This window comes from Chinchilla lanigera, unplaced genomic scaffold (assembly GCF_000276665.1).
Source record: "Chinchilla lanigera isolate Chin_1 unplaced genomic scaffold, ChiLan1.0 scaffold00051, whole genome shotgun sequence".
NCBI classification, from domain to species: Eukaryota; Metazoa; Chordata; class Mammalia; order Rodentia; family Chinchillidae; genus Chinchilla; species Chinchilla lanigera.
Genome location: NW_004955452.1, coordinates 1,171,399 through 1,196,909, shown reverse-complemented (window position 1 = coordinate 1,196,909; position 25,511 = coordinate 1,171,399). Strand labels below are relative to the sequence as shown.

The 25,511-nt window shown below is 51.0% G+C and overlaps 2 protein-coding genes and 1 long non-coding RNA gene across 3 annotated transcripts in view; 1 reads left to right on the top strand and 2 right to left on the bottom strand.

Annotated features, from left to right (window-relative positions):
• The window catches only part of LOC106149738, a 14,667-nt gene extending 13,553 nt beyond the window's left edge, over window positions 1–1,114 (bottom strand). The window contains exon 1 of the long non-coding RNA XR_001236093.1: window positions 888–1,114. This is a non-coding gene — a long non-coding RNA (uncharacterized LOC106149738). The remainder of the gene's footprint in view (window positions 1–887) is intronic.
• Window positions 1,115–1,218: 104 nt separating this feature from the next.
• Window positions 1,219–10,177, top strand: Ddost (dolichyl-diphosphooligosaccharide--protein glycosyltransferase subunit (non-catalytic)). Its single transcript, XM_005394684.2, has 11 exons — window positions 1,219–1,428; window positions 1,631–1,741; window positions 6,363–6,449; window positions 7,178–7,281; window positions 7,433–7,527; window positions 7,763–7,856; window positions 8,117–8,265; window positions 8,659–8,806; window positions 9,393–9,513; window positions 9,607–9,713; window positions 9,801–10,177. Exons 1-11 carry the CDS (start codon window positions 1,275–1,277, stop codon window positions 9,948–9,950), a joined length of 1,320 nt encoding a protein of 439 aa, XP_005394741.1. The 5' UTR covers window positions 1,219–1,274; the 3' UTR covers window positions 9,951–10,177.
• A 394-nt stretch (window positions 10,178–10,571) lies between these two features.
• The window catches only part of Pink1 (PTEN induced putative kinase 1), a gene marked incomplete in the record, with an annotated part of 15,224 nt that continues 284 nt past the window's right edge, over window positions 10,572–25,511 (bottom strand). The window contains 8 exon segments of the mRNA XM_013519660.1: window positions 10,572–12,042; window positions 13,288–13,524; window positions 13,788–13,915; window positions 14,919–15,082; window positions 15,575–15,757; window positions 18,168–18,268; window positions 19,805–20,089; window positions 25,275–25,511. Coding sequence (XP_013375114.1) covers window positions 11,785–12,042; window positions 13,288–13,524; window positions 13,788–13,915; window positions 14,919–15,082; window positions 15,575–15,757; window positions 18,168–18,268; window positions 19,805–20,089; window positions 25,275–25,511 — 1,593 coding nt within the window.

Sequence of the window (25,511 nt, the reverse complement as noted above, 5' to 3'; positions counted from 1 at the left end):
ACAGGCCTTAAAGTTGCAGTGATTCTCCTGCTTCAGGTGCAGGGGCTGGGATTACAGGAATCACTACACCTGGTAGGGTTCTGGTTTTTGTCTCTATTCTTTGGTTGGTGGACAAGTGTCAAAACAAAAAACAAAACAGTGTGCCACGTGTGGTGGTGCATACACCTTTAACTCCAGCACTTGAGAGGCTGAGGCAGGAGGATTACCCAGTTCAAAACCAGGATGAACTACACAGTAAAACCCTGCCTCCAAAAACCAACCAAACAAAAAACCAGTGAACTCTCCACATGCCCTTCACCTTTGGCACCAGGATTGTGGTGGGACTTGGAGAACAGTTAAAAGTCTGGGGTAACTCTTACTCAGACCCGCGGTAGGATTAAGGAAGGGGTCTGAGGTGCGCCAGGCGGCCCCTGGATTATTAATCTAGAGGCAGGGAGCCACCACTACTACCGAGTGGATGGTAAGGCCAACTCAGCGCTTAAATGCTTCAAAAATCTGCCTTGGTCCTTCCAGAGTGGAGATAATTAAGTGACCATTCCAAAGGCACTCAAGTAAATACGGTGCTGGGCCTCGTTATGATTCCTACTTAGAGCCCAGGAGATAAGTGCGATGCCCGGGTAACAGGATCTGACTCCAAGACTGCACATTTTTTAATCCACCACCGGACACCATGGGGCCCGGGCGGGGCGGCGAGCAGGCTCTTCTAGGGCCCGGACCTTGACCTTATTTTCCCACCTCCTTGCTCCCGAGGGATGTTCGGGAGGTGGGTCTGGTTTCGGGTCCTGAGTCAGTGCTAGACCAGTGAGGACCGATGAGGTGGTCCAGGGTGGTCCCGGATCCCGTCCGAGAAGCGAAGGTCAAGCAAGTGCTGCGAGGCCAGGACCAACCTGATCAATAAGCCGGTTAGTTCCCTTATTTCTGCCAGAAGCTGGGACAGGACCTTAGGCGGGAGCAGGCGTGGGCAGAGCCAAAGGGCACTCAGTCTTGTTGATTGGCCGCGGCTGCAGAGCTGTCTCTCTAGGATTGCACCTTTTCCCTTAGGGAGGCGGGGCCTTGAGACCCTTTCACCAATAGAGTGCACAGAATAAGCCTCAGAGCCGGACACTTCCGGTGTTGCTCCTTGCTCCGTATAACCAAGGCCGCTGCTCTGGATACCAGGGCCGCGGTGTGCAGGATCACTTCCGGGTGATGCTTCACGGCCAAGAGCCGTGATTGGATAACCATAGGGATACTTCCGGTGTCCAGGTGCTGGTTTCTTTGGCAGGAAGAGAAAGATGGGTTCCTACCCCGTGGCCCGTGCTTGGTCGTTCTTATGGCTGCTGCTGCCCTTGCTTGGTTCAGTGTACGCCAGCGGTCCCCGCACCCTAGTGTTGCTGGACAACCTCAACCTGCGGGAGACACACTCGCTTTTCTTCCGGAGCCTGAAGGGTAAGAGTGGGGTCGGAGGGGAAGGCGGGTGAGGATCTGGGGTTGGAAAGGCACCCGAGGGCATCACCGCCCTCTCCCACTTCGTTTCCTGGAGCCGGCCGCCCAGGTCGTGCCAACGCCTGCGTAGGGATGGGGCCGCATTATATACAGCAGCGGTTTCCCTTAGCGTCCGGTGTCTCAGCTCCGTTTCCTTTGCGTGCAGACCGAGGCTTTGAGCTCACATTCAAGACCGCTGATGACCCCAGCCTGTCTCTCATTAAGTACGGGGAGTTCCTCTATGATAATCTCATCGTCTTCTCACCCTCGGTAGAAGGTAAGGACTTCGCGTTTCCCCAGCACTGGGAGTGGAGGCCCAGGACGGATGCATTGCTTTTATCTGGTTCTTGGGGTGTTGGGGGCTGGGGGTGGATTGCCAGCTCTTGGCATTGCCGCTACCAGAGAAGAGGAAATGGTTCATTTCTAACCTGGGTTCAGGAGGGGACATTTTTCTAAAAGACACTGCTAGAATCGTGGAGTCACTTGTTGCCTTGGACGATGGAACTCAGGGTCTTGCTGCTCTACCGAGAAGGGGTTTTTCTCTACAAAGGGCCTGATAGAAGAAGAGCCCTCAGTTGGGTTTGCCTGTGTGGAAGGAGGAACTGGTGTGTTATTAGTGTAGAGTGCTGTAAAGAGGCATTGTTCAGTGTGGTAGTTGATCTTAAGAATTCAGATAGATGCAGTCTCCAGCTGAAAAAGAACCTTAGCAATTAACACCACCACCCCCTATTTGAGGTTGGATGATTATGTCCAGCAGCCTAGCAGAGGGTTGATTGTTAAATACAAGGAATATGTTCATGGTATTATCTAATATGTACTTAAGTATTACTATCTTAAGAGGCATTCCACTCCACCAGTGGACGGTTCTGTTATTATTTTTTTCTCCTTCCTACTTTATTTTGGAAGGTGATATTCTTATACACAATAGGGCCTTAGAGGATAAGGCTGATGCTTATTCTGCTGAGATCATTGCCTTTATAGAGTCATATTTTACCCAGTTAATTTCTTTCTTTCTTTTCTTTGGTATTGGCGATTGAACACAGGGCCTTTGCACTGACCTACATCCCCAGCACTTTTTTTAAAACTTTGAAATAGAGTCTCACTAAGTCACTAGGTTGCCCAGGCTGGGCTCGAACTTGGAATCCTCATGACTGAGCTTCTCAGAGTGCTGGGATGACAGGCATATACCACTACTCCTGGCTTGAGTGTTTCTTCTCCTGAGTAAATATCCCCAGTTCCTCTGGGTATTTCTGTTCTCATGGTTTTTTTTTTGGTGAACTTGCCAGTCATTCTCTTACTGCTTCAGAGTATCTTTTTCTCATAGAACTCAGGCTGTCCCTGTCTGGGTAGGATGTCCCTGCCATCCCTCCCTCCAGTAGCTAAAGCTTAGGAAACCTTTCTCTTTGTTGGCAGCTGCTTTGTTTTCTGTAGCTCTTGTGAGATTGGGTTCTGCCAGAGCCCTGAAGTATTTTTCTCCGAGCACCTGTCACTTTCGCCAACTCCCCTGCACCATGTGCCTTTGGAATTGATTTTTGGAGGCAAAAGCAGTTGAACAAATGTGACCCCAGACTGAACAAGTTGAAATCTTGAAATGACTGGGCGGGTGGAGCCTTCCACAAAGTGATTATTTCTGTTGAGTTTTTGGGACTCTGGAATAGGCACGATCCAGTGGATGGGTGTGAGAGTAAGGGTAGAGGCCCTGCTCTTGAGGAGTGTGCTTTCACTCTGTTCTTGAGAAAGTGAAAAATAGAAGACTGGAAATGAGTTACCAGGCCTTCTGTTGGGATGTAAGAGGACATGGAGGAACCCAAGGTGTGCTTCTGGAGATAGATTGGGAAGGAAAGAGACAGTGGATCAGACAGATTGGGAGGAGAAGGTCAGGAGAGGGTGCTGTGGGTGCTAGAAAGGTAAGAGGGCCTAAAACAGGGTTTCTCACGTTAGAAGTTAGTCATTTGCATACCTCCTTCAGGGTGTGATATCTACCACATTCTGTATCACCTCTGCTAATAACTACTTAGTGTTTTTCTTCAGATTTATCATGCCTAAGGAAAAGGAAACTAAAATAATTTTTTTGTTTTTTGAGACAGGATCTCACTATGTAGTTTAGGCTGGTGATCCACCTGCCTCAGCTGCCCGAGGGCTGGGACAACAGGTGTGCACTGCTATGCCCAGCTTAAAATAACATTTTAAAAGGGAATTAATAATGAACACATTATCACCACTTTTTGAAAATGGGAAGTCAGTATCATCACTTGATGTGGGCAGAACTAGGGGGAGTAAAAGCAGTGCTGGTAAGTTCTAGCCAGGTACTACTTCCTGCTGCAGATCTGAGCCTGAGGCTCCCTCTTCCGGCCAGCTGTGAGCAGGTGTAGAGATGTGCTAAAGACTGGCATTAAACGAAGACGTTTTCTTTGATGGAGAAAGCATAAATGGAAAAGGAGTAGCTTTCTCTCTGTGAGATTGAGCCTATCTCCACGTCACTGTTGTCACCTTTTCTGCCCCGGTGAGTGGGTCCCATCTGGGAGCTGCTGTCGGCAGGAAATCCTCTCAGGCATCCTGGGGAGAAGGCTTCTGGGGGGTCAGGGGAGGGGTTTGGCCTGCTCTGGGGGCCCTGTGTGGTCTGCGGCCGTGTTTGCTCATCCATGTGTGCAGCTCTTCCAGGCTCCCTTCTCCAGGCACCAGCGGGCCCCCTGCTTCATCAGGGACCAGGAGGCTTCCAGGCTGCCTGCAGTAATGACCCGGGGGACTAGATCTTTAGCTCTTAAAACGCTGGGTCCCTGTTCTGTGGGTGGTGAGAATGGCTCTGAGCGGCGCAGGGTTCTGCCTAGTTAACCCTAGGCTATCTCAGCTCCACAGCCGCTTTTCTTCTCTGCAAGGGTTTTCAGCAATGGCGCTTTGCTTTTTCTTTCCCTTTCTTCGCCACTCCCTCCCTCTCCCGCCTCTTCCTCCCTTTTTTTTCTCTCTCTCTCTCCGTCTCTCTTCCTCCCCCTCCTGCCTTTCTCCCCTCTACCCTATTTCTTTCTCTCCCTTCTCCCTCCTTTGTTTTTTTACAGTGCTGGGGATGGAACCCAGGGTCTGGTTCGTGCCAGCTAAACGCTCTACCACCAGGCCTCACGCCATCCCCTAGCAGCAGCCCTTTGACATTCTTTGTGCTGGGTGCTGTCCTGTGCACTGCAGGGTGTTGAGCAACATCGCAGGCCTCTACTCACTAGACACCAGTAGCTTCTTCCCCACCATTGTGACCCCTGAAAATGTCTCCAGATAGGGCCCTCCGGGGCCACATGGCCCCAGGTTGAAAGCCACTGCGCTGTACCAAGAAGCTGTTCTTGACTTAAGAGCACCTGGCTTCTGTAGGACAGTGGCTAGATGGCTTTTTAGATGTGCTAAGAGGCAGTGTTCCCAGGTGCAGGGGTCTGTTTACACCTAAGTGTTTTTTCCTGAAGATCCAACAAAGGGCCGTTCCCCTACACACATCTCTTCCGAGTCAGTGCACTTCCTGTCCACCTGTCAGGTGGTGTCTCATGGGCAGACTTCTGCGTGTGGTCTTGACGAACTGGCACTTCCCTCTTTCCACTTGCTCGGGCCACTCTTCAGGTCTATTCGTAAGGCCTCTCTTTTGGTCACAGCCTCATCCAGTCTGTGCACAGGCCCTGAGGGAAGGCCCTCACTCCTGCGTGGCCTGTCACACTTGTCACAGCCCTGGCTTCAGTTCTTTTAACCCAGCACCGCTCCTGTCCTATCCCCCAGGCCCACCTTTAAAAACATAACCAAGTTATGTCAGACTCCTGCTCACATTCTCTGGCGACTCCCCTCCGCAAGGCCTCATGTGCTCCAGTGCAAGCCTCCTGAACTGTCCCTCACCTCCCTGGTCTGCATCTGTGGCCCAGCCGCTCTGGGCTCCCTGCAGGGCAGCATGGGCCCCGCGTCCCAGACCGCAGACTTTGTGCCTGTTGTTCCCTCTGCCCAGCGTGCCGCCTGGCCCACTCTCATGTCTGCTCAGATGTCACTTGCTGGAGGGCTTCCCTCACCAAGCATGGCCCAGTAGCCCCCTCTCCCATTGTCCTTTTTCTTCCCAGCACATAGATACTTAGCTGTTAACAGATAAATGAATTGCTGAGCACGCGGTCCACTACCTTATTTTGAACATTAGAATTCACTTTGGCAGAGACTGTTGAGGCTAATTGAAGCTCATTCCTAATTTTGGATTTGGCGTTACAGTGGTGGTTATCTGACCAAACTGACCAAAAGAGATGTGATCTCATGGTCGCAGAGGTTAGAAGTTAATGAGCCTTTTTGGTGATCGTGTTGAAGAAGCGGTATGAGTGGTTCCCTTGTGGGCAGCATGGATACAAATCTGCGTGGTTACAGGAGGGAAAAACCTATGAACGATGGGCCACTCAGTATAGTCGCAGGTGAGAGTGTTGTCCACAGATTTAGGAGTGCTTTTTCTCAAACAGCTTAAATGAAGTAAAATCGATAGGCTCTGGGAACCTATTAAGTGAGCCAGCTGTGGCTCCACTGAAGACAAAGATACCGGGGGAAGGTACAGGTGAAGACACTGGAGTAACATCGTTCCAGGGAATGTGAGCGGCACATTGTTTTTCTCAGTGAGCGTCCTGTGCGCTGATACGTGACCTGAAATCCTTGACAAAGGGAATTAGCACGTTTGACTAGTTTCACTAGTTCATTAAAGCTCGTGGATCTGAGCCGTTACTTTGAATCGCCGCTCTGGGAAAATGGGGGCCTGCCCTTCCTCAGATGTGGTATACTGACCTGCTTTTTACTGTGGGCTTGCAAAGGTCCCACCCTGATTGGTTGTGGCCGGTCTGCAGGGTCCCCCACCTCCACCCCTACCTGTGTCAGCAGTGAGATGCTACCTTCTGGTTACCTTCTTTCAGATTTTGGAGGCAACATTAATGTGGAGACAATCAGTGCCTTTATTGACGGTGGAGGCAGTGTCCTGGTGGCTGCCAGCTCAGACATCGGTAAGTCTGGCCTCGGAAGTTCTGGTGCTTGCTGCCGTTTGCCCCTGGGAACTTGGAAAGCTTTAAACAAATGGAAGCTGTCAAATTGGCTTTCACGGGGTAGGCCGTGGCCAGGAAGTCAGTGAGCGAGCTGCTGGGCCATTTGGCACTTGGTCCCGCCTGTGCTTTCCTGTGACCAGAGACAATGAGATACAGGTCTTTGAAGGGCTGCAAACCCTGGCTGGGTTTTTTGTTTGGTTTTGTTGGCTCTTCCCTTCCAGAAAGATGGCAAATCAAGGGAACCCAAAGCATCTGACAGATTTTTATTTTGTTTTCTATTTTGGAAAATTTCAGAGATACCTAGAAGTAAGTAGGGCATTGTGTCCTTAGCCCCATATGATCACCCAGCTTCAACAGTGAACAACTGGCCAGTCTGATTTCATGTTTCTCAGTACAGATTTTAAAGCCACCTTCCTCGTAATGGACTGGCAAAACCTTGTAAGCCCAGGCTCACTGGGCTGGGGTTGGCTGAGGTGGCGCCTTGCTTCAGAGGGGTTGTGCTGCCCCAGGTGATCGTGTGTTGTGGAGGGAGAGGGCCTGGCTGTTGCCTTGTCTCATCAGTTCAGAGCCTGATGAAGCTGCAGGGAGTTGGAGGTGATTAGTATTGAGGGAGCCACAAGGAAGCTGTGGCCCTGCTTCTCCTGGCCCACCTGTAAAGGGTCAGCTCGGCATCTCCTGGGTCTGTGCAGGCGACCCTCTTCGAGAGTTGGGCAGTGAATGCGGGATTGAATTCGATGAGGAGAGAACGGCTGTCATTGACCACCATAACTACGACATCTCAGACCTTGGCCAGGTAATGAGCCTGCCACCTTCAGGGTTTCTGGCATGTACAGCAAAGCTTAGCCCAGCCTAGAGACCACCATAACTACGAGAGGGAGCCAGGAGGGGCTTCTTGACCCACGGAACCTCTTCCCAACCCTCCTGTTTCCATCTGCTTCTTGCAGCATACACTCATTGTGGCTGACACAGAGAACCTCCTAAAGGCCCCAACTATCGTTGGGAAATCAGCTCTGAATCCGATCCTCTTCCGAGGAGTTGGGTGAGTGAGCAGGGAGAGAGCAGCAGAACCCTGGGGGAAGAAGGGGCCACCAAGCCAAACTTAGGGTCATTTGGGGACATTCCTTCTCCCAGAGGATGTGGGTGGGCTTCATTTGTTATGGCAAGAGGAGAGCTAAGTGTTATTAAGAAAGAAGGATTTATCCCTGAGAAGAAGTGGTCCTCAGGGACCCCACATCCTTTGGGCTCAGCCCCTGGGCTGCTGTCTTATCCTGCAGGATGGTGGCTGATCCTGACAATCCCTTGGTATTGGACATCCTGACGGGCTCGTCCACCTCTTACTCCTTCTTCCCAGATAAACCCATTACCCAGGTAAGGGCCTCTGGGGCCTTGAGTCTCTGGCTCTGACGCCCAGTGGCAAAGTGCTTTTTTATATGAAAATGAGAACAAAGAGGAAGCACTTTGCTGAGGCTGATGAAGGGACCAGTTGGTGGGAATGGTCACATGGGCAGCAGCAGTATCATCTCTAGTTCCTTCCTGGGTGGGGACACATAGGTGTTCTGCCTGCTGTCCTCTTGGCTCTGGTGGCTGTTTATCTCGCCACTGTCTGGGTGACCTCTCCTCTGTTCCAGTACCCCCATGCTGTGGGGAAGAACACCCTCCTTATTGCTGGGCTGCAGGCCAGGAACAACGCCCGGGTCATCTTCAGCGGCTCCCTGGACTTCTTCAGTGATGCCTTCTTCAACTCAGCCGTGCAGAAGGCCACGCCTGGCGCCCAGAGGTGGGCATGGGCGTGTGGCCTGGGAGGTGCAGTCCATATGTATGGGGAGGAAAGAGTTTTTTTAGCTACAAGTGTCAGAGGCTGCATGCCTTCCAGAACTTTCCAATTATTTGAGGTGACCTTGTTGCTGTGTTGCTGGTGTTAGCACTGTAGGTGACAAGGTAGTAATGACAGATCTAGGGACCCCCAACCTTCTCCACTTCTTTTAGAAAATTGTGACTTGTTATGCAGAATACTGCCACCCACATCTTATCGGTCTGTGTGGTCCCTTTAACCATGGACCCCTGAGTGCACGAGGCCTGCTGCAGACCTTGCTGACCTGCTCTCAGTGTCAGGCACCCCCCGGAAAGAGGCTGGTGTGGGAGTGCTAGCCCCTCCTTTTCCCTCCTGCAGGTATCCCCAGACGGGCAACTATGAGCTAGCCGTGGCTCTCTCCCGCTGGGTGTTCAAGGAGGAGGGTGTCCTCCGTGTGGGGCCTGTGTCCCATCATCGAGTGGGTGAGACAGCCCCACCCAACGCCTACACTGTCACTGACCTAGTGGTAAGAGCTCTTGGGGTGGGAGGGCCCCAAGGTTTTGACCAAGTTGTATCAGTCCAGCTCAAAATCATTTATCTTCCAGGCCAGGTCAGGAAGAGGGGGATGGGAAGGGGAATAAGGATGAATGAATTTACCTGCATCCCAAAGTAGGCCATTTGAGATGCGGAGCCTGGCACTATGCTGCCATCCTAACAGGAGACGCTTTGAAGGGCTGTGTGTCACTATGGGGTTCCAGGTGCTTAACTCGAGCAGACTGTGCTGCTTAGATCTGCCCAGGAAGTGGGATTTATGAGAGAAATGATGTTTCAGTTGGGTCTTAAAGATGAATTTGTCAGGCAGAGAAGCAGGGAATGTAGAATCTATTGATTGACAGTGCCTGGCGTATTTGGGAATGCAGAGGGCTTCGGATTCTGCTGAGGACCTCAGGTCATGATGAGGCAGAGGTGCTGCCAGGCCTGCTGGGCATGTGGGTGGCCGTGCTCAGGCTGGAAGGTGACAGAGGCTTCACAGGTCGGTGGGGTAGGAATGAAAGGCACCGTGGTGCCCCTGCACCCACTGCCACCCCGGCTGACCCAGCCTTTTGCCTCAGGAGTACAGCATCGTGATCGAGCAGCTCTCCAATGGCAGGTGGGTCCCCTTTGATGGTGACGACATTCAGTTGGAGTTTGTCCGCATCGATCCTTTTGTGCGGACTTTCTTGAAGAGGAAAGGTAAGTGTGATTCCTGCCAGAGCACTTGCTTCCAAGGGCCCTGGCTGAGAAGCGCTTGCAAGATCTTCCTATAACGTGTTGCTTCTTCCACAGGGGGCAAGTACAGCGTCCAGTTCAAGCTGCCGGACGTGTACGGAGTCTTCCAGTTCAAAGTGGATTACAACCGGCTTGGCTACACGCACCTGTACTCTTCCACTCAGGTGAGTGGGGCTGTCCCAGTTTTCAGTCAGCGGGTGCCCTGCTTCTGTCCCCCAGTGGCCGCATCTGCCACCTCTGTCCTGTTGCAGGTGTCAGTGAGGCCGCTGCAGCACACACAGTACGAGCGCTTCATTCCCTCGGCCTATCCCTACTATGCCAGTGCCTTCTCCATGATGGTGGGGCTCTTCATCTTCAGCATCGTCTTCTTACACATGAAGGAGAAGGAGAAGTCAGACTGAGGGGGGTTTTCATGGGGAGTGTGTGTCTGGGTTTTTTGTTTGTTATTAAAGCCATGGGAAAATGGCACAGCCTTACCTCAGCGGGAGATGCAGCATTGAGTACCAAGGGGTGGGGGAGAGGGAATCATTTTTATGTAGGTTTTTCCACCATGAATTGCTACACAGCATTTTTTCTAAGTGCAGTCACTCCTGTTTCTAAAATAAAGAAACGCTGCCCTCACACTTCAGCTGGACCCTGCCTTGCTTTGCTGTCGCGGGGGGTTGCTCTTCAGCCATGCCCAGATGTCCCAGAACGAGCTGCATTTGCTTGTGCCCAAAACTGGACTGTCGCTGAAATGACAGCAGATCCTAACTGCTCTGCAAGGGCTGAAATGAAGTTGTGAGCTCAGAGGGGAAGTAGGGAAGCACTGAACTGGGAAATCTAGAATGACAGCTCTGGGTGAATAGAGTTAGAGAACTGCTTGGTTGGAAACAATCCACCGTTAGGTTCACCTTGTTTTAGGTGGTAGCCGTGTTTTTAAAAAGCATCTGTAAAATTACACATGAAATCTCTTCCTCCATGTTGACGTGTGCCTGGGGAGCTTTCTTATCTTCAGAGTATAAGAACCACTCAGTCAGGTATTTAGTTCAACACATAATGTATTCTGTATTGCAAACTTGCCTTAACGTCTCACAATTCTTGTAAGAAATGTTAGTCCAAAGGTAAGTCAGCAAGTTTAAAATGCCACACTGTTAGTTCCCCTGCACCATTCTGACTGAGCCAGGTTAACTTGGCAGCCACATGGGGACACTTCCTTGGATGCACCCGTCAATGTGCAGGTTTGCTACTGCCCAGGCCTCACGACGAGAGTTTTTCTTGCTGATGCCTGAATATGCTGACCTGCACAAAGGTTTGCGCAGCCCAGGAGGCACATGCTGACTGGGCCCCATGGCCACCTCTTCCAGACCAGCCAAAGCCCATTCCCGGTGCTACAGGCAAATGTTATAAACTCCACCACCCACAGCCACTGCCTTGGCCTAGAGACTCTCTTGAGGCAGGCACAGGTCTTCTAACACATCAGCTGGCCGCTCACTTTGGGAGCTCTGTGAGGACAGGTCCCGGGTTTTAAGGTGGAGCTTTCTGAGAGTCGGCAATGGTACCCAGTGTAACTTCTCCCCTGGTGCAGAGAATGTGCTCCTTTGCATCTGTATGCAAAGAACTCTCGTGTTATCTTTAGCACTCACCTAGTGATCAGTCAGCATTATTTTTTCTAGAGTTAGGTCTTGTGAACTTGTCTAGACCAGGGGATGGAAACTGGCTGGTGGCCAATCTGTCCACCCAGTGCAAGGTAAAAGTGGTTTTTATGCTTCATGGTGGAAAAAAATTAATTTGGAAACACATGAAAATCAAATTTGAGTGTCCATAAATGAAGCTTTGCTGAAATTTACCCAAGCTCATTTGTTTACATAGTTAGGCTGCTTTTGTGCTTCGGTGACAGAGTCAAGTAGTTCTAACAACTTAACGTGCTATCTGGCCCTCTCCAGGATCTGCCAGGATCTCCAGGATCTTCCTTGCTTAGACCACATCTTGATTTTACATCTTGATTTTTCCTTTGTGCAGGACAGCTTAAGCCCACACAGGTTATGGGATGCAGCTGGAGACACCGACTGCAGACCTAACTTTGACTCAATTCCTCCTGTTTGCCATACGTGAGCCCTCCTCTGGCTGACCAGCCCCGCACACTAGCCTTTCCTGACTTGCACCCTCCCAGCTAGGCCTCCTCCCTTGGCACTCACACATCATCAGCACACAGATATTGCCAAGCTGTTTAGTAATGCACCAGGTGGGCAGTCATCACGGAGCTGCCCGCCACGAACAGAGGAGGAGGGCCGCCTGGCAGAGTGCCTCGCACTCCAGGTTAGCCAGAAACAATGTCTTCAGCTTCGTTTCCACATAGCTCTTGTCTGTCAGCCTCTCAGCCAGCAGTGTGGCAGCTGACTGCTGGAGGAGCCAGCCGGTCATCTTGTCTAATTTCAGATGCTTCAGGGCTAGAATGTCTTCGCCCCAGAGGCTTAAATGAAGCACATTTGCAGCCACGCGGGCAGACGGTCTCTGCAACAGGGAGGGAAGCTGAAGCTTAGAACAGCTGGGCAAGCACTCAGCCCACATCTGCTTCGTTAATGCATCATCCTCAGAGCCTTCCCAGCCCAAGCCTTCCACTCTGTCCCCCGATACCCTACCCTAGCTCACCAATACTGGTTGCTCCCTACTGGGCTTCAGGCTTTCCCAAATGTGCAGCTGTGCATGGGGGCAAAGCATAGTTGGAGCACTGTCCACAGCGAGAAGGCCCGTATGCTCTTGTGTATGGCTCTGTCTGGTCCTTGCCTGGGGTGAGGTACATTCTGTTATCGCTCCCGAACTGGGTGTAGCTGCTGTTCTGCTGGCCTCCACTGAGCAGCCACTGTGACCCAGCAGCAGGCCGTGTGCAGTGCAGGGCATCGGTAAATGGTAGAACAGCGTTTTGAGGCCAGGCCTGCCTTGGCTTTCTGCTCAGAGGCACCTGGACCAGACCTGCCACCCACGATGACTTCACACAGACTTGCCTTTATGTTAATTTCACAGTGGCTAGGTCAGCTTTCTGGGGACGTTTTCCTGTCTATCTGATTAGATCTCAGCTGTTTCCATATGCTATATCACTGTTAAACATACCTCAAAAATGCATCCTTTTCCCTCTGAGTAACGTTCTAAGCAACTAGCAAAGCCAAGCGGTGGGACTTAGAACTCTAATGGTTTGGTGGCCAGCTCCCTTATCCCCACGCCACGGCTTATATACAGATGTTCCCCAAGGCTCAGGTATTGAGATGCTCACCCCACGGGCAGATTAACTCACTGAGTGCACAGCTGAACGCCCTGTTAGCAGGCGGGGCCTATCTGGAGGAAGTGGGGCACTGGGGGCGTCCCCCTGAAGGGTGTCTTTTTCTCTGGCTCTGTCCAGCTCTGCTGCCTGCTGCCACGGGTTGAGCAGGTTCCCTCCACTGTGCCCTTCTGCTATGGTGCTCCTGCCTTGGTCCAGCTGACCATGGGCTGAAACCTTGGCAACCATGAGCCAAAATCAGCCTTTTCTCCTTAAAACTGTTATGTCAGGTGTTTTGTCCCAACCAACAGAAAGGTGACTAATACACTTCTGTTTACACTCACATCTACTCCATTTTCTCCCGTAGCTGGCCTTGCCCTGGGTAGGACAGAGGCTCTGTCCGCCCCTGTAGCACCTGCCCAAACCTGACCTTCACTCTGGGATGTGAACAGAATGAAGTCTCCCATCCACACAGTCCCCTAAAACCCTGGGAGCAGCCTCACCTTGCTGGCCTCCCGCTGGAGCAGTGACCTCACGAGCTGTCTCACATCAAGAGGCACAGACTCGGGCAGTGCGGGCAGCTGAGCTTCTTGGTAACTGCGGCTTTCCAGGTGGGCACCACCCTGGCCATAAAAGGGATTGGTGAGCCCAAAGATTTCGTAGGCGATCGTTCCTACCGCCCAGGCGTCGGCCTTGCTGTAGTCAATCACGGCCCTGGGGCCAGGACAGGCTGTGGCCACCTGCTCGGGAAGCAAAGGGTGAGACTCACACACTGGCAAATCTGTGGTACATGCTTCTTTGTCACCTGAGCCAGAGGCTTGAGTGAGTTGTGACTCAGATTCAGAAGGACCTGCTGAAGCTGCCTGAAAACCACATTTGGGATGCCCCAGAGACCCAGGTAAAAGCAAGGTGGCAGGGAAGAAGCCTCATGTCAGTTCCTCCCTGCTGTGAGAACGCAGTGGGGATCCTGTTGGTGGTGGAGGATGCTCAGTGGGACTCTCACCTCAGGAGCCATCAGGCTGCCGTTGCCGCCCCGATCCACGTACCAGCTGGGGAAAGGCAGCTGCAGGCCGATGCTCTCATCAGCCAGGCAGCAGCCAAAGTCAGAGATCACCAGCCAGGGGCAGCCACCTGCAAAGCAGGGGGCAGAAGTAAGCAGTCTCCTCCTCCTTCCCAGGTCCCTACAGAAACTACCACCAGGTCAGGGGTGAGCTGGGCTCATAGAGGCTATGTTGATCAGGAGTGTAGGCCAGCAAGACTTGGTCAGGAGTCCACTTGCCAGAGAGCAGAACAGGAGGACCAGTGACATGGAAGTGCCTTAGGGAAGAAAAGCTCGCCAAGTCCTCAGCAAAGGACTAGATAAAAGACTTTGGCTCCACCTAGGTAATTTTCTAGTAATCAGAGCTGTCCCAAGACCAAAGGAGCTGGTGTTTGGCTCAGATGATCTCTAAGGGGCACTTATACTCCAGTAGTCTTGGATTTGAATTAAAAACCCCAGTAAATCTAAGAAACAGCTACATTAGAAAGGAGTTATTTATAAAAGGATTCACACAGTTCCTTTAAACTGCTAGTTCCTCTGGTCATTTAGTTACACATTTAATTATTTTAAAATCTCTAGTTTAAGAATTTAAACCAGGTGTGGTGGTACATGCCTGTAATCCCAGTACTTGAGAGGCTGAGATAGGATTGTGGTGAGTTTGAGGCCAGCCTGGGCTACATAGAGTTCAGGGTATGCTGAACTACAAAGTGAGACCTGTCTCAAAACAGCAAAGAATTAATCATTACATGTACAGTATTCTCAGACAGGCAGCCTCTACTTGAATGCACCCAGTAATGGGGAAGTCGTCATTTCCAGAGGCAGCATTTGGACAGCTTTCACTGTTTGAAAATTGTTTTTCCAGTTAGCTAAAGTCTACCCATTTTATTCAAGAAAAACTACATTCAAGGCTCTTGATCTGTAACTGGGCAGCAGGAACTTAGGAACAGTTACAGCCCTGTTGCCTGTCCCCCAGAGAGGAGCTGGGGTGCTTGTGCACAGAGGTAAAGGAAGACACGATGACGCAGGACAGCATGAAAAGCCCACATCTGCCCTCTGTGTTCCCTAGAGAGCTGTGAGGAGGGCACAGGCGCCTACCTGAGTCCAGCTCCACAAGGATGTTGTCAGACTTGAGGTCTCTGTGTGCAATGCCCTGCTGAACTAGATGGTCCACGCCTTCCAACAGCTGCAGGGTCATCACCGTGGCCAGGCGGGGGCTTGGAGTGCTCACGCGAAGATACTGGCGCAGGGTGCAGGGGTAGCTAGGAGGGGACAGGGCCTCGCGCTGTCACATAGCCTGCTCCCTAGCATCTCATCCTTTCCTCTGTGGCTTTTGGATTTCTTTTCTCCTATATATCCCTTCTGTTGCCACCCACCCACCATCACAAAGCCAAGGAGTCGAAGTTGCAGCTCCAGAGGTTCAATGTAACCGTGCAGCCACCTGTTTCCTTAAACACCCACTGCAGCAAACATCAGCGGCTCCAGGGGTGAGGAAGGAGGAGCATCTCTTCACGGGCAAGCCGTGGAGAAAGGGTGGGCAGATGTATCCAAAGCACTGGGTGCTCTGGAGGAGGAGGAGGAGGAGTTTTGTTTCCCTGAGAACTCATCCTGATGGGAAAGTGCTGTTTGGGGCAGTGCACACCTGCTGCCCCGCTCTGCTCCTCTCCGAAGCCAGGGAAACACTCCAAGAACAGAGGCGCTCCCACTGGGAAGGCAAAGCAACTCCCAGGTCCTGCCATGCCCCTGCCACTTACTTCTTCATGACGAGGAACAGCGTGCGTCCATGGCCTAGGCCTTCTGGGTGCAGACGAGGGGGCAGCACATCTGGGTAGTCAGTGAGGGCGCCCGGCAGCAGTGGCACGGATGAGGTGAAGGCGCGGAAAACTCGGATGATGTTCGGGTGAGGGGCAAGCTGCTTGGGAGCGCCCTTGGATTTTCTATTCAGTCAAATGGGACAAAGGTATGAGGCTAGCATCAGAGACACCAATTGGAAAAGAAAACGATCAATGGCCACAACAAATACTTGCACTCATTTAGTTACCAAATATTTTCTGTAGGTTTGCTATGTCCTGGGTATCATACGTGGTGTTGGGGACAAAAACCTACTGAGGAGGCTCACCACACTGATCATGCCTCTACTCCATCTTTCAGCCTATCTGCCTACCATCTATCCATCCACCCATCCACCCACCCACCCATCCATCCATCCATCCATCTATCCATCCATTCATCCATCCATCCATGTGGCAGAACACAACAGTTAAGGGACTCTGAGTCAGCCTGGCTTTGAATTCCAGGTCTGCCACCGTGAGTCCTGGCCAAGTCACTCATCTTTTCTGGCTCTGTGTGAAGTGCAAAGGGGATAAGGCAGGGGCATAGTGCATAAGGCTGGTAATACACATCAAGTGCCTAGAATCATGGTCAGCAGAGTAAGCACCCACTGAATATCTACTGTTACCACTACTGACTCAACTAACGTTTATCGTTACCATGGTAGGTATTTGACACTGTGCTAGCAATGGACAATAGCAACCAGCCACAGGGGAGGAAATAAGGATGCTGATGGAAGAGAGAGAACACAGGGCCCACAGGTGAGGCCAGACGATGCTGAAAGCAAGACACCTGCCCTGACCCTTGAGCTGTGTGGGTTCAGTCACATGTGCTCTTATATCACTCCTTTTGTGTCACCCTGGTGCACTCCTGCTCCATGCAGTGTGGTTCCTGCTACGGGGCTGGAGAGAGAATCAGAACCTCAGTGAGGCTGCCTGGCCCCAGCAGATGTCACAAAGTGAGCTCAAGGCCAGCCTGAACTGCATAGCGAGACCTTGTCTCAAAAAGACAAAAATAAAATAAAATAAAATAAAATATGGGATTGGGGATATAGCTCAGTGGTAGACTGAATGCCTAGGTTCAATCCTAGCTCCCACTCACCCCCTGAAAAAGTACAGCCCATTTAAAAGCTGGGCTTTTAAAATTCTTTAAAAAGAATTTTTTCTTTTCTTTTTTTTTTTTCATGAGACAGGGTCTTGCTGTGCAGTTCAGGCTGGCCTTACGCTCACTTTGTAGCCACAACCCTGTCCCAGCCACCCAGTCACCTCAACAGGCACTGACAAAACTTGAGTAAAAGCTGGGTGTGGCGGCGCATGCCTGTAATCCCAGCACTCGGGAGGCTGAGGCAGGATGATCGTTGTGAGTTCCAGACCAGCCTGGGCTACAAAGTGAGCTCAAGGTCAGCCGGAACTGCATAGTGAGACCCTGTCTCAAAAAGAGAAAAATCAACAACAACAACGAAAAACTGCAGTAAACAAGCAAATGCCACGACACCTAAAGGGAGGGACAGGGACCATTTCAGATACGAGGCCGATGCTGCCAGTGCAAAAGGAGCCATCTCCAGCTACTCTGAGCCCTAGCAGCTGGCGCTCAGGTGTGTGCTCTCCTCTACAGAGTTTCGGGGGGCAAGGATAACAATTCTAAGCCACCCCAGCAGCTGCTCCCATCAGCCTGCAGACTCAGTCCCGCTGCCGCCTCGCAGGCTAGCAGGGTCTCCACATGGGGTCCTTAAGTTTCGAATTCCATCTTCCTGCTTTTGACAGAGCTAAGGTCTACAAACCAGCCCTCCACCAAGCACCAGAATTGCAGCCCCCCCCCCCACTGTGGGGTTCAAATGGTAAGGGCAGCACAAGTGTCTCCTCTATCACCAACGAAAGCGCTAGGCGGCAGATTTATGAGCTGAGGTGTAGCTGCCATCTGTGTGTGCCTTCCTGTGCTGCGGGTACCTCCTTGCCCTCATCTAGGCAAAGGCTGTTCCTCCTTCCAAATGCAGCACCAACTGTCCCTCCTGAGGGGCAGCCTTCTGAGGGGCTCCTCCTCTTCTGGGCTCCCTCAGCACCTGAGCTCTGAAATTCTAGCACCTGTGCCCTGGGCTCTCTGCCCTGCTGCACCTGCAGGGCTCTGCTGCCACCTTTTTGGTGAAGGGACCACTTTGCCTCTTACACATTTCTGGGGGTGCTGTGGATCTCGGTGGAGGGCTCCTTCCTATGGGGACAGGGCTCATTTGTACCACCAGGTGGCACTGCACCTGAGCACTGCTTCACAAAAATCAAAGACCTATTTTCCAGCATTCTGAACCAGGCAGCCCCTCTCCTCCATTCACACGGTGTACCCCTACTTGGGGTCAGATGATTGTCAGTCTCTCCCAAGACCAACTGTCCACATACTGATTTGTGACACCACCGTGCAGTAAGCCTACGTTCTCTGCTTGTGTGGCTGGTCAGACACACTGTGGTAAGTGCTGGGGACACGGGGATGAGTTTGCTCTCAAAGGCACTTGCTGTGACAGGCACTTACTTGTGCACAACTGCTCCATACTCCCCAGCCAATGCCACTCGGCTGGCTGGGACCAGCTCCTGGCTCATCTTGCTGAAGATGGCTTCGCTCGAAGAGCCCGCCTGGAACACAGTCATGATGTAGCCAGGGTTACACAGGTCCTGACGGAAGGCAAGTTCCAAGCCCTGCCTGTGATCTAGACCAGGTAGCTGCTGCCAAGAATTGGCTTTGATCTTCAAGATAAGATAACCTCTCCAAAGGATTAAGCCAAAACTAGCTCCTCCTCAGAGAAAGAGGGGAGGGGCTCTCTGTGACAACTTGGAGGATGCGACCTGTACCTCAGACTTGGCAGCCAAGGTGTAGCCGGGGGCAAGAGGAAAGCCAAGATGGTCAGAGTATAGGCTGCTTCTTCCTGTCTGGGTGCCCCTGGTCACCACCACCGGGTCATTCTGCAGACAGGTGGAGGCTGACAAACGCCACTGGATTAAGCTGTGCAGGATCACAGGCCTTCCCTCCCACAACAAACAGAAACCAAGGAGGAGAATAAGCACCCGATTTTCCTCACTTTACTGTGAATGGCTCCCAGGACCTACAAAGGCTGGTCAATACCAAGAAGTTCCTGTAATAATCACTAGTCCTTTACTTTTGTGAATACAATATCTGCTATGGGAGGTCTGAAGCTAAGGTGGGATTTTTCAGAGGCTAAGGATTTGGTGACCTGTTAGCTATTTCCCCAGTTTGGAGTGTCACGGTCTAAATATTTCGCACCCAAAAATCAAAACAAGACACTGGCTGGGTGTGGTGGCACACGCCTGTAATCTCAGCACTCAGGAGGCTGAGGATCATTGTGAATTTAAGGCCAGCCTGGGCTAAAAGGGAGTTCAAGGCCAGCCTGAACTGCATAGTGAAACACTGTCTCAGAAAGAAAAAAAAAAAAAGAAACTGCACTGTAGTGTCCAGCATGAGCTGCCATGGCTTTGTGCTCCTTAGCCTCAGAAGGATGCTCTGGGCAGGAGAAAGAACACTGGGTCCTGAAGAATTTTCTGAACCGATCTTGCAATGGCACAGTAAAGACACTGAACACAGAAATCTCTGGTTTTGTGCGGGGAGATGCTCTTCAATGCCCCAAAGCCTTTAGCCCTTCCAAGAGCTGACAGCAGGGAGGTGACAAGGAAGCTCCTGACAGTGAGTGGGGTTGAGGGGTGTTTGGAGGACAGGCACCTGGCCCTCCTTCTCCAGGGAGGCACGTCAGGGAAGGAGGGATGGGAAGGAGAGGATAGCCATTTGACTGACTATCAAGTTACAGCCTGCAGTTCAGGCACTTGCTCCTCAGAGTGTGGTTCATAGACCAGTGGGCCTGGCATCACCTGGGAACTTGGTGGACAGAATGCAGACTTTCAGGCTCCACCCCGACCTGCTGAATCCAACTCTGCCTTTGAGCCTGATCCCTAGCTAAGCTGCAGACATAATTTGAAAGGTGCAGCTTCAGGATCTCATGTAACTGAGCAAGGAAGCCTAACGACACAGTTTCTCCACCCTTTCTGTGGAGAACCTGTGTCCTTTTCTGTCTACTTCAAGGAAAAAAAAAACTCCACCAGGTCCACTAGCTGAGCATGTGGAGAAATGCACACTTGAAAGAGCACAGCCCCGGTCCTTACCGAGATGTTCCACATCATCTTGATGGCGAGAGGGAAGGCAGACGCTCCTGGAGACTGCTCCCGCTCTCCTTGTGGGATGACGTCTGGGCCTCTTCCTGGCAGCAGCCTGGTGCTCTTTGACTTCTCTAGGTGCTGGGGCAGTTCAGGTATGGTGGCTTCATATACGGCAGCACTGCAGCCCTTGCCAAGGGACTGTCCTATCAGATAGTCCTCCAGCCGGAAGCCCTGCCAGCGTCGTGTATCCAGTGGGTCAGGAACTGGCTTGTTTTTCTGGGTAAAGATTGCCTGTAAGGAACCCAAAAACCACCATGAGTTAGGGAGCTTGAGGTAAAGGCAAACGGAGTACAGAGATGTATACTGAGGCTGGGTGGGATCAAGAGTTACTCATAATACCCACGTTGGGTTTGACTGCTTGCACCGGCCCTGCCTCTGTCTCTATTTGGAATACTCTTTCTTCCACTCTGTGCTGTGATCAGAGCATACCAGACACAGCACTGCGAGGCAGCAAGCAGGTGAGAACTTCTGGGTCTGGCGGCTGCCTTTGTGGGTATGCTCTCCCTGCAGCCTTGTGCTATCTGACTACAGAGGCAGCTCTCCACAAAGACTGTCTGACAGCTCTGGGATGGCTACCAGAGCTGTGGGATCAACAGGGACCCCAGGTGACCTTGGCAGGGAGGGTGAGACCAGGAGTAGTCGTGAGCTGAGTCACTGAGTGCTATCTTCCCAGCTGGGCCTTGGAGGACACTGCCCAGCCAGCGCTGTTTGGAAAGGCAGTGAGCGTGCTGTGAGAGCTCTGACAGGAACAGATGGGGCGCGGGTACTGGGACGGATGGCGCATTTCCCAAACTCTGGGCTGCTCCCTGCTTCAGGCGGCAGTGGTGATGTCACTTCTCATCACCCAGGCTCCACCTTTGTCCTCCAATGGTCTGATCTGGTGATCTCTTCCTTTCCAAATACATGGTCGGTCACCCACAAGTGCCAGCAGCACTTTGGTACCCACCAAGGCAGTGTCTACAGGGCACTCATCTCTAGACTTCTTTGTGATCACAGGGTCCCTTCACTGCCTCTGGACCAGATCACCCACACTGCTTCCACGTATCACTCTCCTATTCCCAGACCCCACCAGGAAGCTACTCAATACTGTCAGCCCTCCACACCTGCAGGCTCTGCATCTATGATTTGGCAACTGTGGATGGAAAATATGTGGAAAAAACTGTAACTGCACCAAACACGTATAGAATGTTTTCCTGTCATTATTACATGAACAATGCACCATGGTAACTATTTGCATGCCATTTACATTATATTGGACATTATAAGTTACCTAGGGATGGTTTATAGGAGGATATGGGTAGGTTCTACACATACTACACTATCTTTTATAAGAGACTGCAGCAGCCATGGCTTTTGGTATCCGAGGGAGGTCCTGCAACCAATATCCTGTGGATGCCAAGGGACAATTGTGCCTGGTCCTGGAGCTCCGCCAGGCTGGGCTGTGCATGTTAGTACGTAGCTTTCAGCCACTTCTCTCTGGACTCCCATTCACACTATCCCACCCCCCACGCCCCTTATGTCCTCGATCTTGCTCTGCCTGGCACATTTCTATTCTCCCATCAAACCTACAAGTGGCCACCATGATGACCCAGCCCACAGGTCATCTGGAGAATTCCTAAGGCACTCAGTAGCTGTTCCTACACTATCATTCTGAACTTTTTAATAAAAATAAAAGTCGGGCTGGGGATTTAGCTCAGCGGCAAAAGCGCCTGCCTGGCAAGCGCAAGGTCGTGAGTTCGGTTCCCGGTACCGGAGAAAAAAAACAAAACAACAACAACAAAAAAATAAAAATAAAAAATAAAAAATAAAAGTCTAAGCCAGGAGTGGTGGCACACAACTGTAATCCCAGCACTTGGGAGGCTGAGGCAGGAATGCTGTGAGTTTGAGGCCAGCTTCAATTACATAGCAAGGCCCTATCTTAAAAAAAAAGTCTAATCTTTCCTATCTTCTCTTGCCAATAAGTTAGGTTTTTTGTTGTTGTTGTTTGTTTGTTTCTCACTATGTAGTTCAGGTTAGCCTTGAACTCACTATGTACTCTAGCCTGCCTTTGAACTTGTGGCAATCCTCCTGCTTTAGCCCCCCAAATACACCATCACACTTGGCAGCCAAAAAATTTTATAAACTCCATGGAGCAGAAGTACAATTTTATAGAGAAATACCACATCAACCATGATTTTGAGAATAAGATATAGTTTTTTAACTTTTTTTTGAGACAGGGTCTCACTGTCCTCAATCTTGCTCTGCCTGGCATCCACACTTGTGAGTGGGTTCAGGCTGGCCTTGAATACATGGTGCTCCTCCTGCCTCAGCCTCCCGAGTGCTGGGATTATAGGCATGGACTACCACTTCCAGTTTATATAACATAAAGTTTATCATTTGTTGTGGTTTGGATCTAAAATTTCCCTCAAAGGACTCATGAGTAGACGATGGCTTTTGGAAGGTGACTGGGTCACAAAGCTCTGATTTATCAGTGGATTAATCTACTGATGGTTCATAATCTGATGTAAATTTAGGGAGTGGCACTGGTTACAGGGAGTGGGTCATGGGGGATTTGAGGATTATATCCTGTCCCAGGCTCTCTCACCTCTTGCCTGCCAAGAGGGAGCAGCTGTGCAGCTTGGGCTTCATTGCAGGCCCAGAAGCAAGGGAACTGAGTGACTATGGACTGAACGCTCTGCACCACGAGCCAAAACCACCCTTTCTCCTTTAAGCTACCTTTAGCAAATATTTTCACATAGCGACAGAAAGCTGACCACCACTCCATTCTAACCGTCTTTACGTATGCAGTTCAGCGGCATCAAGCACAGCCACACTTGTGCAGCAATCACCATCCATCTCCAGAGCTTTTTCTCGTCTGGCAGAACTGAAACCCTGTACTAATGTAACTTTCAAACCCTGTACTAATGTAACTTTCCGCCCTCGCTCTCTCCCAGGCTAGAACCACTGTTTCACTTTCTGTCTCTGAGTCTATTCTGGGAACCTCTATGAGCAGAATCTTATACCATTTGTCTTCAAGGTTTGTCCAAGTCGCAGAAAACGTCAGAATTTTCTTCCTTTTTACGGAAGTATTAGAACATTCTACTGTGTACAGATACACATTTTTGTTTACCTGTTTTCCAGCCATGGACACCTAGGCCACTTTCATCTCCTGACTATTGTATATTAAGCTGCTATGAACATGGCCATATAAATACCTGTTAATGTCCCTGCCGTCAATTATTTTGGGTATACACTCAGAAGTGGAAATTCTGGATATAGTAATTTTAATTTTTTGAGGAATCACCATATTGTTTTCATAGCAGCTACTTGTATACAGGTTTTTGTATGAACATGGTTTTAATTTCTCCGGGTAAACACCTATGACTGCAAGGAATGGGTGGTATATTAAATGCATATTTAGTGTTGTAAGAAACTGCTAAATTACTTTCCATTTTATACTGTTACCTGCTTGTGATTGGATTTGACCTGATTCTTCTTTTTTTTTTGGTGCTGGGATCAAGGCTAGAGTCTTGTGTATGCTAGGCAAGCACTCTACCACTGAGCTAAATCTCAGTCTGCATTTGTTCTTTTTGTTTGTGTTTCTTTTTAAACATGCCTCCATCTAGGAATAGAGAACAGCTATGACGTTATTCCAGTCTGATATGACATGGAATTTTAGTACTATAGAATAATCAAATCTGGTGATTTTGTTCCAGAGAAGTCAAATACCTGACTTTTCAATGTAAAATTAATAACTAAAATTTTTAAGATACAGGAGGATAACGTGTGAGAAAAGGGCACGTCCAGGGTAAACTTAGATGGATTAATTTAATTTTTTTTTTTTTGGTTTTGGTTTTTTTCCAGTACCAGGAATCGAACTCACGACCTTGTGCTTGCCAGGCAGGCGCTGTGCCGCTGAGCTAAATCCCCAGCCCCAGATGGATTAATTTTAGTAAAAATGAAAAACAAACAAACAAACAAAAAACCTCTTTAGTTTTAAGCAGGATTTGTTAAATTTCCCATTCTTGGTTTCTGTCCGCTAAGAGGTAGCAAGAGAGAAGAAGAACAGGAGTTGGGCACTAGGCTGGACCTCACCTGTCAGCCCAAACTGGGAAGAGCTCAACAGGAGACACACTGCTGAAGAGAAACAAGACCTGGGCTGGGAACCAGGAAACACGAAAGCTAGGGTCTTTAGCCTGCTGTGTCCTTCGGTGCGTCACTACATCCTCCTCCCCTTTGGCCCTGTAAAACGCAGGGCTACACTTTCTCAAATGACCGGTTCCCGGGAAGGACTGACCTCCCCAAAGAGGGTGGAACTCTGGCAGCCGCAGCCTTCAGACTTGCGCGGCAGTCCGGCTCCGCCCGGGTCTGCAGCCTGCCCCGCCGGCCTGCCCGCCAGACTTTAAACTTGCCAGGTCACAGTGAGCCAAATTCTTAAAATAAATCCCTCTCTCTAAATATACACACTCTTCTAGTTCTGTTTGTCTGGAAAACATGACTACTAGACCTTGGTGGAGCAAATACAGAGGTCTCTGAGCTGTTTAAGTATTTTTAAAGCTTAGGAGCGCCTATGCATCCACTCACCAGTGATAACGCTACACAAGTTAATCAAAACGTTAGGTCCGCTGTTTTCTCTCGCCGCTGGTAGCTTTTACTGCAGCTTCAGCCGTCACTGACTAAACAATCTGGCTAACCTCGGCAGCCTGGATCAGTGGTTGAGGGCACAGATTTTGGGCACCGCCTTTATTAGTAAAGTCTGAGCAAGTCCGTTCACCTCTCTGTACATGGCCTCCTCCACAAATGAGGGATTAGCTCTAGGGGTAAGAGTTACGACAGCTGTCATTAACTTTTTAGAAAATTTACACAAAGCCATTTGCCGTGATGCGACTCGTGCTGTAAAGAGCAGCACCATTTCCAAAACATGCTGTTTGAGGAAAGGCAGCAGTTAGGAAATGGGAGCTGCTGGTCTCATACCAAACCATCGGTAAAGGTGAAATAAGTCAATCCCAGCTGGTTGTTCTCCAGGACCTTAACCTCCTCCCACCCACCTGCAGCCACCACCAGATCAAAACTCCACCCCTCAAAAAACAAAACAACTTCACCCCTCTCCAGAACCACATTCCTAGTTCCCAACCAAGATCCACCCATGCATTTGGTCCCGCCCGGGGAGAGGGAGATTGCCCCGCCCCCGCCGGGTCCACACTCCTATTCCGGCTCCCTGCCAGGTTCAGGGCTCGCTCACAGATCCGCCCCCAACTCCTCTAGCTAGAGGGCCGGTGGCCCCACCTGCCCCTTAGTCCCGCCCCATCCTGGTTTAGGGTCCGCCCCCAACTATAGCCCAGCCAACCCCAGCTCAGGACACGCCCACCAACCCGGCCCCTGCACCTAGCCCCACCCACCTCAAGACACGCCCACCCCTAGCCCCCGCCTCGCGCACCTGGATGTCGCGGCACGCCGAGGCCGCCCGCCTGCTCTCCGCCTGCTTCTCCTCGATGAGGCCCAGCCCCAGCCCGAAAGCCAGAAAGACCGCTCGGCCGCAGGGGCCCGCGCCGCCCCGGGCTCGCGCCACGAACTGCCGCTGGAGTCGGGCCGCCAGCCCGGCCACCGACTGGCGGAAGAAGTGGTAGCGGTCGGGGAGCCGGAGCCCGAGTCCACGCGCCTCTGCGCCGAGCAG